Genomic DNA, 13,563 nt, shown 5'->3' on the forward strand with positions numbered 1-13,563 from the left:
AGTTACATAAAATTTTAGCTTAAATTTAAGATATAGTCTTAGACAAATAACCTAATTTTGCGTTCTTTTTAAATAGAAACAGAATCTAGAATAATTTCTGAAGAATAAATAGCTTCCTTGAGGGCTTCTACAGTTAATTGTCAAAAATAATTAAAACGGTCAGTCGTAAGATTTTTTTTAAAGATTTAGCTAACACCTTATAATTGTGGTTGAGATACACGATAGGGTTAAATTTCTCGACAATTTTAATACTGTTTTTTTTTTCTTTTTTTTCTTTCAATTCCTATGCTTAGAATGGTCTATTTTTTAAAAAAAATAAAAACAGATCCAACATCAGATGAACCGTCAAATATATTTAAAACAATTATAATATTTTTTAAGGTTTAGTGTAATTCAGTTTAGATACATCTGTAATAGCTGAACACTGTCTAATATTTAATCGCAGTGTTTACGTTTTCTTTTTATTTCACTTAACTAATTTCACTGAACAAAACTTAAATTCGTTTTAGAAAAACAGATAATTTCTTCTTAGCATCTTTTTTCGAAATAAATCAAAATTTTACAAATTTTTCATCTAAAATAATAAAAACAGTTACTAATAGGACAAACAGTCATTATTTTTTTTCCTCCAAATATTTAGTTACATACACAACAATAGCTCATATTTTGGGTGGATTTTCTAATAGCATAGTTATATCTAACTTTCTTCAAGGAGTGCTTACAGTTTGTGTTTTCTTTTTAAATAAAAATAGAGCCTAGAGTAGTTTCAAAAGAAAAGATAGTTTCTTCATAAGATCTTCCTGTAAATCTTTAAAATAATCAAAATATTTATAAGATAAACTAAATTCAATTCGAATATCCGGCAACAGCGTCTTAAATGTAAATACTCACCTTTTACTTACTTTATCGTGTCACATCAAATAAGACTTAACTTAATACTTACCTTTAACCAATTTCGAGAAAAGTGGACTAAAATATGTCTTCGGTACAAATATTTGAGCTGTTATACCGGATATATTTAAAGATGCAATGAAATACGTATTTATATTTATCATTAGCAGTTACAATGTTATGAAAGCTATTTATTTATAATATTTGATAAACAATTTAATGTAAAGGCTTGAAAAAAGGCTTCATGTATCAAATTAAGATTAGTGTTGCTGCAATAAATGCCTTGGGTGAAAAGAATATATATTTAAATTATGTCTTTCAAAGAATTTAATAAGAAAAAAGCATTTGTTGCAAGCCTAAACAATAAAAGAGAAGAAAAAATGACAAAAGATGTTGAAAAGTGGCGTAGCAATAGACCCCAAGGCTTTTTTTTTTAAAACGCAGCAACAACTTTGAGAAGATAAAAAAAAAAATCATAATTGTATGGGCATATTTATAAAACGCTACTTGCCAACAGGTTCCCATAAATGTATGGGCATATTCGTAAAACGCTACTTGCCAACAGGTTCCACCCAGTAGTGTATCATTTATTGGTTGTGAAAGTCGACGGGTAAAGAAGTTCAATAAAATTCGCACAGTTCACAACATTATACAACACATAGTCGTATCTTATAAAAATATGCAAAAAAAAATAATAATAATAATATAACACATACTTTAAAGTAATATCATTACATTCTTCAATAAGCCACAAGGCAAATATGAGTAAAAATAAATTTACTAGTTTGTTTTTTGATTCATTATTCTGCAGTTCTTTGAATCATCAACAATATATAAAGTGATAATGAACATTAAAATTAGTAGGGTCTCGTTTAAAAAATATGCCACAGGATCTTTGCTCCCGCCACTCAACAACCAATAAATCACAAACACTGAGAATAAATAAAAATACTTACCTTTGTGCATCGAAGATGCATTTAGAGGATCGAAAGTGTTCATTTTACTCTGGAAAAAAATAGTTCAAAAGTTAAAAATCATATATTTTTATACAATAAATGAAGATCGAAAACAAATAAAATTATATACATATATATTCATTACAGCATACGTTATAAAATATTAATAAATATCATGCAAAAATCATTAGCTTGAGAAAAAAATACTTAAAGTCATAAAATCATGGAGTATTTTCTTAATTTCATTATCACCAAATACAGTAGTTCATTTTACTGCATTAAGGTTCTCATACATAGTAAGAAATTTTAGAGTGTTTAGATATTGTTAAAATTTGTAAGAAATTTAATAACAATTTGTAAGAAATTTAATAACAATACCAAGTTGAATCATTATTATTACGCACAAATATTTAGGAAGTTTAATAACAATGCAAAGTTGAACCATAATTATTACGCACAAATTTGTAGGAAGTTTAATAGCAATACCAAGTTGAAACATCATTATTACGCAAAATTAACTTGTTTTTACAATACTGTGGTTCAATTTGAATGGAAATATAGTTCACTTTCAAACTTCAGTGAAGTTTATGGAAAATTTATCCCCTATTAAAGTTCGGTTCAACAGGTTTTTACAGATGTGTAGAAAAATTAAGCATATGAAGAGATGCAAAATACATTTACTAGAAAATTTAAACTACAAAACAACTTTCTTGAAATTAAAACATTTTATAATTCAATATAATTTTTAATTATTCTGTTTACACTCAGATGAAAGTAAAAACTGAAATTTTACAAAGCTACTAGTCAGGATAAGCAAAGTGTTCTAAAGAAATGTATGAATATAATTTAAATATAGTTTAAAAAAATTTAATAATAAAATCTTGATAAGATACAGAATTTATTTCAAGTAGAAATAATTTACCACGAAAACAGATTTTAGCAATTTTCTTTACAACTTAAACTCGCCAACAAAGCTCTGAAATTGATACGTAAGAAATACTGCATCCAAAAAATTATTTTTATTAAAAATATTTAAACGAATAAAATAATCTCAAATAATAAAAGTACGCTGTCAAAAATGGATGCTCAAATACCATGAAACTTTCTTCGTTTTTGACGAAACCGTTTCCTGATATATAACTCCGAGAAAAAGTTTCGCCAGTGACGAAATAATTGTCATCACTTCTTCGAGGAAATGAAATCCGCCAAAATGTAGGAAATATTTCGTAATTCTATGCTTTTCCAAGAAAAAAAAATTCCTAACGTTTTTAATTATCACTTTTACGCGGGCGTCATGCATGTGACATAACACATGGATGAATAGAACAGAGAGATAATTCACACCCATGCCCGAAGTGGGATTTGGGCCCTAGATTTTTCTGGTATGAGACCAACTCCTTGACCATCATCAAGTTAACTGTATGTCCTCACTTTATTTTCGATAGTATAGTCTTTATTCTAGTTTCGTCATTCCAGTTAACTATATCCCATAATACACTATGATTAGGTTTAGAGTTGAGAAAACATTTTCGCCATATATTTGAGAATTCACGTTTCGTCACAATTCACTCAATTTCGTGGCAAAATTATTATCAAAATTAACGAAATACTGCTCAGTGATTGTTGAATCGTCAGAAGTGAGAGTTTCATTCTGAGAGTGTAAAAGCAATTAGACAATAAAAGTTAGTGTCAGCTTATTTTTGATATCGTAAAAGAAATGAAAAAAAAAAAAACATTTTCAGAAAAAAACAGAAATGAAGAAACTGTTTCGATTGATAATTAACAAGTTAACGGTGAGCTTAAGCAAATTTACAGAGCTGTAGTTGAAATAGAGATCTCACCTTATCAGTTATATTTAATAAGTTTTAGGTAAAATTACAATTCATTTAGGAATTAGATAAATAATTTCGTTAAGAATGCTTATCTCGAATGAAAGAAAATGTTTTTCGAAGAAAATATAAGGATATTTAAAGTCGAAAAAAATTAAAAGTTTTACGAACAACCGTTCATAGTTATATTAAATAAAATCCAAACAGACATTAATTTTTAATGAAATTCATCATGGAAATATGAACTACGGAAGATGGAAATGTCAACTGTAAAAATTTGGAGGATTATTAAGAACTACTAAGGATCTTGATAGACATTTTAATAACATACTATTGCTATGGTAAATAATAATTAAAGATTTACATAATTAGCCGTAAATCAATAGGTAAAAAACAACCATCCCATCGGAAAATATAACAATTATAATTAAAAAATAAACTTCTTGCGATAATTTTTTTTAGCAAGTTGGTGAATATATTTGATTGAATAAAACAAAATACAACGTGAAAAAAAAACATACATAAAGTACAGAAATAGACATACTATAGTGTTACAGTTCGATAAAGGTAACCTTCTTTAGTGTCTGTATAACAAAAATGACCATTATTCTTTGTGTATAGACGCTTTGAAAAGTTCTCGTTTTTAACTAAATTTTTGATTTTGTAAGATTAAATAAATACGTAAAAAAAACAAAACCATACCATCGTGAATGATAACAGATATTAATAAAAATAAATCAATTGCGTTACATTATTTTGATGGTGAAAACCAATGAAAAACTAATTTTATTGCATTCAAAAAATGACATAAAACAAAAGGATAATATTAATACGGTGCATGTTTTCAAATAAGATCTAATAACTTTTAGACAATTATTCAGAGAAAAGAAAAGATTTTTTTTTTCATCCATGATATAAAATAATGGGCGGATATCAAGGCATCCGGTAAGCATGAAATTTCCACTCCGATAGCTTAGTGGCGATAACTGACACAACAAGATAACGCCCACTGGCGGACTTCTTTAGAGACTCAAGCCAACCCTTTGAAGTTAAAACCGGAAAATAACGTCGGCAAATGTAAGTCTTAATAATAGCCTCAAGAGATATCGCCAATAGCAGTTTTAGATTTTTTCTGTAGAAACTAGTTCTAAGCACATACATACACCATACTTCGTCAAGCGTATTCCTTACTTAAGGCATATTCAAAAGTATTTTTTTTATGTACTACATGGATGTGTGCGCAGGCACTCAGCCAAATCGAAATATAGAAATGTTTCTGTAACTTATTGAATACCACAAAGAAGTTTATGAAAAGAAAAACAATTAACAATAATAAGAAAACATGCTCACAAAATTTTCAGATAGTCTTGTTTAATATAGTAAATGAGAAGACAGTAATTATTTTTTGCATTATGTACTTAATTACGAATTTTGTTGATGTTGCTAGTGGCAAATGAAGATTTGAACATAGATGTTTGCTTAGAAATTATGTTTCTTTACTGGATAGTCAATTAATGTGTAAAGTTTCCCTTTTTTTCAGTTTTAAGTTTCTGTACAACACTGAATCAGGGTGCGTAGCCAAATTATTCAACAAAAAATAAGCACCTTTTAAGCACTCAAAAAATATTTTAAAGCACCTTAAAAAAATATCATTAATTAGGCAGGGTTGGAAAGTTTCTGATAATTGACTGTTTTACCTTGTTTTAACCGTCACGTCAAAAAAAAAAAGCCTTTTGGCATTGTTTTTGACAATTGTCAAAAATCATGAAATTTTGAATTGTGTAAAACGAATGGCGTTTTCATACGCTACGGACTTACAATACGCCGAAATAGATTGTGGTTGAATTAATTGTGAAAACATTGAATAGAACAATTTGAACTGTGTCTTTTTGCATAATTCGAAGCGAAAATCAACATAGTAAAGGAAAAATCTCATTTTGAAAAAGGGAAAATTAAGCACTTTTTAAAAACGCCCAATGAAAAAAGCACCTTTAAGGGCTTTTAAAAAAGAAAATCGAAAATAAGCACCCTTAAGCACTTTTTAAAAACGCTACGCACCCTGTAAATAGTAACTAAAAACAAAATGTATATACACGTGACGTAAAAATATAAATAATACAAAAAAGGACAGATTAAACGTAAGGAATTAAAGAAAAAATTTATATGAACTTTGACATATGGGCCCATTCGAAAGACAGATGCTCATTTTACCTAAAAATAATTATTCTTTTATAAATTGTAATTATTATAAAGAAAATGACATTAACGATTACACTAATTATTAGTTTACATAAAAATACTTAACACCATAAACTGTTAAGTTTTTTAATATGATTATTTCTAGTTACGAAATATATTTTGTGTTCTATTTTATAATATTTTAAAGCATAAAGTAATTGGCCTTTAAAAACATTCGCAATATACTGGAAAAGTATAAGTTCTATAAGGAAAGTATAAATAAAAGTATAAATAAAAATATAAAGATAGTATATATTGATAACTTTAGATTAATTGGATTCCAACTACTGAATTAATAATTCAGGAGAATTTTTAGAGGTAAAAATTATTTTTACTAGTTTTCAAGTTTTTCATAAATAGGTTCCGACGAACAAAATTTTAAAGAACATATCTTATAATTTTTAACAAATAAATCTATTTTTAACGTGCTTTGAATTAACGAAAATCGGAAAAAGATTCGTCTTAAGAATATGTGTAGTGTGTAGTTTTATAGCTTTAACTCACAAATGAAACTTTAAAGAAACTTTTGTGCATATGTAAATAAACAAACTTTTCCGTTGCTGTAAATTCATGATTAAAATAATGATTCCATAAATAAAAATGTGCTTAAGATTTATCTAAAAAATATTAATAGTTTTCCAGTTTTTAACGAACATTTATTTTAAAGAGCAAACGTTTGTGAAGACATTCATAAAAACCACTCACTTAAACAGTACCAAAGATTTGTATAAAATGTAGTTAAGATTAATTTTAAAAGTATAAGCTGGTGTTGAACATGTCTTATACAAATTTATCTACAAAGGAAAAAAATATTTCTAAACAAGTTGATCTTTGACAGTTTTATAAAAATTAATCTTCAAGGGAAAAAAAAGATTTCTAAATAAGTTGATATTAGACTGACTGTTTTATACAAATTAATCTGCAAAGAAAAAAAATTCTGAATAAGTTGATGTTGGACTGTTTTATACAAATTAATCTTCAAAGAAAAAAAAATTCTAAATAAGTTGATGTTGGACTGTTTTATGCAAATTAATCTTCAAAGGAAAAAACAAATTCTAAATAAGTTGAAGTTGGACTGTTTCATACAAATTAATCTTCAAAGGAAAAAAAAAAATTCTAAATAAGTTGATGTTAGACTGATTTATACAAATTAATCTGCAAAGAAAAAAAATATTTCTCGAGTGAAAAAAAATTGAGAGTATTTTTTTACAAGTAAAGACGTTCTTAAAAAATAAGTAGTTTTTACAAATTACTTCTAGTCAGAAGCCGAATTTTCCTAAATCCATCAAAATATTTTTCACATGCTGAAAAGTTTTAATCAATTCCTCTATATATTATGACTAACTTTTTACTTATTTCCGAAAATCATCTTCATGTGGATAATTGAAACAATCCGTCGTGAATTAAAGGTCTACTTCAAAAGTGGCTATGGAAGTTTAAAGATATAGCCCCTCTAACAAGAGTTGATGAATGAGATTAATTTCCTTTTTATTCCGTTAAACATTACCTTCGATAGCGCTAACAATGGGATACAAATCACAAAGTTAGTATTTTTGGCTTTTCTCCAAGAGTGCAGAATTAATCAAAAAGCAGATGTCTGAGTTTGGGGCAATCAAAAGAGCATCAATTTTAGAAGGTTCCCCCCTTTCCTTTATTCTTAGCTTTGATTTTCAAAGAAAATTACGAGAGAAAAATTTCCATGCTCTGAGTTTCTTCAGTAGAGGAAATAAAATTGCAGCTGCTTTTCATTGGAAAATGCGATTCTTTATTCATTGATTCTATAAGAAATATCAATACCATTCAACTTTTCAAAAGTATGATTTATTATACCGCTTTACTTTTATTATTACACTACAATTTCAAATAGATACTGTGCAATGCGAAAAGTAAAAATAATTTGAATCAGAAAAATGTAAGAAACGAGAAATTGCCTTAAAAATAGAGAAAAAGTATTTAGAGTTATCAAAGGGGATAAACAGGCGAATGCTGATATTGTGGAAAGGATTTGAGATAGCTATATTAAACCACAATATGCGATATTATGGGAGCAGCGTAATATGGTAATAATGCAAACTTAATACAGTACGAATTTTTACTATTAGTGTTGTGAAAATTAATCCTTTTTAAATTTGATTACAATATTATGGTTAAAAAAAAGAGAAATCATAGTTCAATGAAACACCTTATAAAAAGTTCCAGGTAGGTTGCACAATATTGTGGTTCAAACTGAGAGAAATAATGGTTCAATAACTCATTATTAAAGTTTCAGCCAACTAGAGCAATATTATTAGTGAGATCATGGTGCAATATATTTCTTTATTATAGATGTAGCAAGCTTGCAAAATATTATGAATCAAGGTACAGCAGAATTAAGCCAATCGTTGGTTCTATTTTATTAAGAGTAATATTGATTATGAATTAGTAATTATTCTCATTTATTTAAGTAATGTGCAAAACTCAGTTGTTTGTAACATGGATATTCAATATGATTTTAAAGCATAAAGTAATTGGCCTTTAAAAACAGTGGAAATATGCTTGAAAGAAATAAAAATAGATTTTTGTTCTTAACTTAAGATCAGTAAGTTGTCTTCAGTAAATATAATGTATAATTTTCTTGCAATAAATTTAAGCTTAAAAAAGTAGAGGGGAAAAAAATGCGGAAACTCATTATAACTTCTGACGCATGCAATTGTTGCACACAAGCAAACGCTGTGTACTTCAAAAATTTTAAAACCGGAAAAACACTATAGTAAGATAAATATTTAGAATTGGAAATCACTTGTGCAACCATCCTTATAAAAATCAAAACATTCAAGGCTGCAGTTACGTTGTATAGTTTATTATTATTTTATAATAATAACACTTACTATGCTTAGTCATACGGTATATCATTTCAATAAAAGAGTTAAAATATACATAACGAGTCATATTCTTCCAAATGTATATTGTATACTAAACTCATAACCGAATCATAACAAAACTGTGAACGGTTGAAGTAATTTCAAAAATACACTTTAATGGTTTACGTTTTCTTGGTTGAGTAACTGTGTTTTGAGGCTTTTTGTTCGCGAAAAGAAAACAAAAACAGATTTAAAAGAAAAGAAAAAATATTTTCGTCACCTGAGAACGTACGTTTTCTTAAAAAACAAATGTCGAGTACACAAAAAAATAAACGAATCACCCTGAATAGTTTTTCATTTAAAGATCGTATCTTCACGTTGTGGGACTCCACCTGAATGCTCCAAGGGGGTGACCTCAAATATTCTAATTAATTACAGCAGGCGATATTTTAAATTAAGAAATCAGACACTAAAACGTACTTTCTCTGAATAAACATAGCTTTTTTTTTGTTGACTGATTCGGATTTCTGAACCCCAAATTATAGGGGATAGCCACAATCTGGGAAATATGGTCCCAATAGTTTGGACAGGAGAGCGGTCCAAATTTGGACCCCTTAATGTTAATTTTACTTTTTACGTATTTCCTCATATCTAGAGAACTTCTTAAGCGAAATGAAATTTTTTTGCACACTATTATAAAATTCATTTTTCCAAAGATAATTCCATGCAAAAATTTTTTTTATTAAGTATTTCTATTTTTTATTATTTCATTAAAGTCATATTTTTAAAATTTAATTTTTCAGGAAAAATTTGACCGCTTTATCTCAAATTTTGTATTTTGCCATAGAAAACTACATTCTTTAAAATAATGAAAAGAATGTATACCTTAGGATTTAAAATTTTTTAGACTATTATTGCGACTATCCCCTATATTTTTGGGATCAAAAATCTGAATCTGTCGAAATAAAGGTATGTTTATTTAGAAAAAGTACGTTTTTGTGCCTGATTTCGTAACTTAAAGTATCGTCTGCAGTAATTAATTAATATATTTGAGGTTGCCCCTTTGAACCATTAAGATTCGAGTCCTAGAGCGTGAAGATTCGATCATTAGTTCAAAGGTTATTCAAGGTGGTCTGTTTATTTCCTTAGCACTGCACTACAATGGGCCCCCTTGTCGTCCGACTAACCGCGGAAGGTTTTCATGTTTTTCCTCTCCTTGTATAGCAAATGCGGGTTAGTTTCATCAAAAAGTCCGCCACGAAGGCAAATTTCTTCCAATACTTCATCCAGGAATTCCCTTGTCTTCTGGATTGGGTTCAAAATTACTAGGGTAAGGAGTTGAACATTAGTAGCCGTAAACCCTAAATTGGGTTGGCTGTTCAACGATGATTATATACTCTACAATATAATATATACTCTTCAACTCAAAAGCTTTAATTTATCTTAAATTTCGATGAGCTACCGAGTAAATTTGATTCTGATAACTAGCGATCGTGAAGCTAATGGCCGAAGAAACATTAATGTTATCATACATAAATGATTCCGTTCTTGGGCATTTGTTGACAATAAGCGGTTGATTCCATCTACTAGTGATTACTGTATTGAAGCATTAATAGCTAATTATTTTCTTCTGTCTCGTTAAATGTATTCCGAAATAAACTAGTACGAACTAGCATTGATATATTCTGCGGTATATTGATACAACAAGAAATTCAATTGTGATGTAAACAGTTTTGGTAAATCCAGATCATTCCGAAATTGATAAGAAAAACAAGGAGAAATCCATCTAAACTCCCCAAAATGAAGGGGACCCATCTGAACGACAGAAGTGTAGTTAAAGAAAACTTAATGATGATAGATGACTTGAACTCAAGAGCAATCTTAGCAAAGCGTTACTTTCACTGCTAATTGTACTTCCCCTCTGCTTTGTTTTCAAGTTTCCTTCAGAAAGAAGAAAAGAAATTACCGCCTCATTTTGTTCCCTAGCTTGGCATTTTCTCCAATATTTGGCTCCAGTAGCACTAGCCCCAGAGCGATTGTCGATATTTTGCAATGCTATCTAAGCCTTTGAAATGGACTTCTTTCTTCCCTTCGCTTTTAATACATCTATTTTTTTTTTCTTCTTCCTTTTCTCTTTCCAATTCCGCTTCTATTTTCTATTCAGTCAAAACTAAGAAAAGGGTGAGTAATTAAGCATCGAATATCATTTGCATCCGAAGCAAACGCCATGGTGAAATGGAGGAACCTAATCTGCTCTTCTCATCGTAAGAAAAGATTCATTTATTTCTGCAAGCACGTTCTCCTATGTCGAAAATATTAAGTAAGTCAGTATATAATACCTTTTAATGGTATTTTGTAAAGCTCAGAAACATACAGATATATCGCTAAATATCGATAGTATCGCGATACGGATATTTTAAAAAGTATTCTCACGATATATCGTGTCTTACAATAAATAACGGCGCGAATCATATATAAAGATAATATCGTGATCATTATCAACAGCTACAATACTGTAAGTATTATTGATAGTAAAACTTTTTTTCAAATTTCATTTTATAATAGCTGATCCAGTTTTGAGTTGCTAACAATGTTCAACTCCGTAGCCTTGTAATTTTGAACCTGACCCAAGAGACAAAGGAATACTTGGATCAAGCATTGGGACAAACTAACCTTTAAGAAGAACTTTTCTGATTGAACTAATCCACATTTGCGTTACATTGAGAGGAAAACATCGAAAAGATCCAACGGTTAGCCCGACGGCAAGGGGACTCTAACCCATGATCCGTCTACCACTAAGGATAATTTTACATCAGAACTGTGGTCGGTGCGAGTCGGGAACAGTCAATCAGTCACCGCCGGAATTCGAACCTGGTTCACCTCACAGGGAGGTGAACGCTTTATCCCCCAACTTGGAGATTAAAATCAAGTACAAGGGGTGAAAATAACACTCACGCAACCCGGGGGTGGGGTATCTTCAAGATTTCAATGCATTCTCGCCAGAAAAATAACATTAGGAGTCGAAATATTTTTTATTTACGAAATATTTTTAATTCACTTTATAAATAATACTTAAAACTTTGAATATAATTAATATAAGATAGTGAGTTATTAAAAAAAATAATTTCACTTTAACATTGTAAGTGTATGCAATTTTTCAATTCAGTATCTAAATTCTGCCTTTTTAAATTAAAATAAAATTAATGATTATATCCGAATATCTCTTCACCACAGTGCGTTTGTTTCTTATTATAATTTTAAATTTTTATGGTGAGTCTAAGATAGAACGTATTTATAAATCTTGTAGGGGGAGCAACTAAGTCTATGTACGTAATTGTCAAGTAGATAACATCTTGAGTATTATCGGCATCATTAATCGTCAAAAACAATATTATCAAGATAATTATTAAGAACGATAGATATTGACTAAATAATATCGCGAACATTATGGAATACGATATTATTGCGATAGTTGATAAATTTCCTTTTGGAAATGAAAATACTTATAAATGTAAAAATACTATTAAATCGTTAATGAAAATATTGCAATCTAAATTTACAAATATCCGTATTTCTTGAAATCCGTATTTACACACGACATTAAAATTTGGATATCACCCAGCGTTAGTTTTTAGTTATTCTTTTCAAATTAATTCTTATTACTAATTGCGTGATAAAAATTTAACTACTCATATTGTATTTTGGTAAATAAAATAAATACAAATAGCACTAATTATTATTTAAACTAAATATTTATGAATAAAAAATTTAATTTATCTTTTTTTCGACAATACGCTTTGCGCAAGATAGATTCGATTCTATTTACATTTATAATGAAAATATGTACTTTTCTAAAGATATCTTTGTGTTTAAATTTATCAAATAATAATGAGAAGAAATTAGTGAATAAAAAAGAAATATTAAACTATACACAAGCAAATTTATTTTAAAATTAAGCTTAAATGTTTTTAAAATACTGATTAAACTAAAGCATATTTACAATTTTTTTAGTTAAAAAATATATAAATAAAACTGAAAATACCATTTAATTCATATATCAAATGGCACAAATTTATTTGCAAACTTCTTAGAAACACTACAATTTTATTAATTTTGTTTGTATAAAAAAAATCTTCTATTTCTAAAATTTCGTTTTTACCTGACAAGTAGGATAAACCCTTTAAGAGAGCAAATATCTATGTATTTTGTTTTCGAAGATAAACTTATGAAGAGCAGTATACATTGATTAATGTACTATTTGTAAAACAAATTATTAAATAAGTGCTTAAAAGTAGTCGAGAAATTTAAAACTACAATTGCTTTAAAAAACATTTGATGTATTATAAAACTGAATACAAACAGCCTTATTTTTAAAATAGTTATGCAATTAGCAAAAATTTCAAAGCAGTGGCAGTTAAAAATCTTATTGAAATTGCCATTTCGTACCAATCAGAAACCGTTATACAAAACAATAAGTGTATTTTAAAATATTTAAATAGAAAAAAAAATTAAGTTTGTTTAATCTCTTTGAAAATAAATACAAAGCAATTTTTATTGCATACAATGTAGCAAAGTACTCCTTTAGAAAAATAATATGTATTTATTAAAGAGATTTAATGAAGAAGTAAATAATTTTATAAATTTAAAATCATCAGTGTTTTCAAATAACAGAATCCACTTGAATCTATTTAAAGAAATTTATTATTCAAAAGTTAAAATTAAATTGCGAAGCCTTTTGATGAATATTAAGCTGTTCCTTTTGAAAAATTTAATACCTAAAAGAAATATTATTGCCTCTTTCGAATGCGT

General features: G+C 28.1%; 1 protein-coding gene across 7 annotated transcripts in view; it reads right to left on the reverse strand.

Annotated features, from left to right (window-relative positions):
* LOC107449700 (zinc finger protein rotund) overlaps window positions 1-13,563 on the reverse strand; it is a 558,914-nt gene that overhangs the window by 200,098 nt on the left and 345,253 nt on the right. For all 7 annotated transcript variants that reach the window (XM_071187674.1, XM_071187671.1, XM_043043922.2 and 4 more), the window contains one exon: window positions 1,848-1,896. In XM_071187674.1, the coding sequence (XP_071043775.1) occupies window positions 1,848-1,896 (49 nt within the window). The remainder of the gene's footprint in view (window positions 1-1,847; window positions 1,897-13,563) is intronic.

Source organism: Parasteatoda tepidariorum, chromosome X1 (assembly GCF_043381705.1).
Source record: "Parasteatoda tepidariorum isolate YZ-2023 chromosome X1, CAS_Ptep_4.0, whole genome shotgun sequence".
NCBI lineage: Eukaryota > Metazoa > Arthropoda > Arachnida > Araneae > Theridiidae > Parasteatoda > Parasteatoda tepidariorum.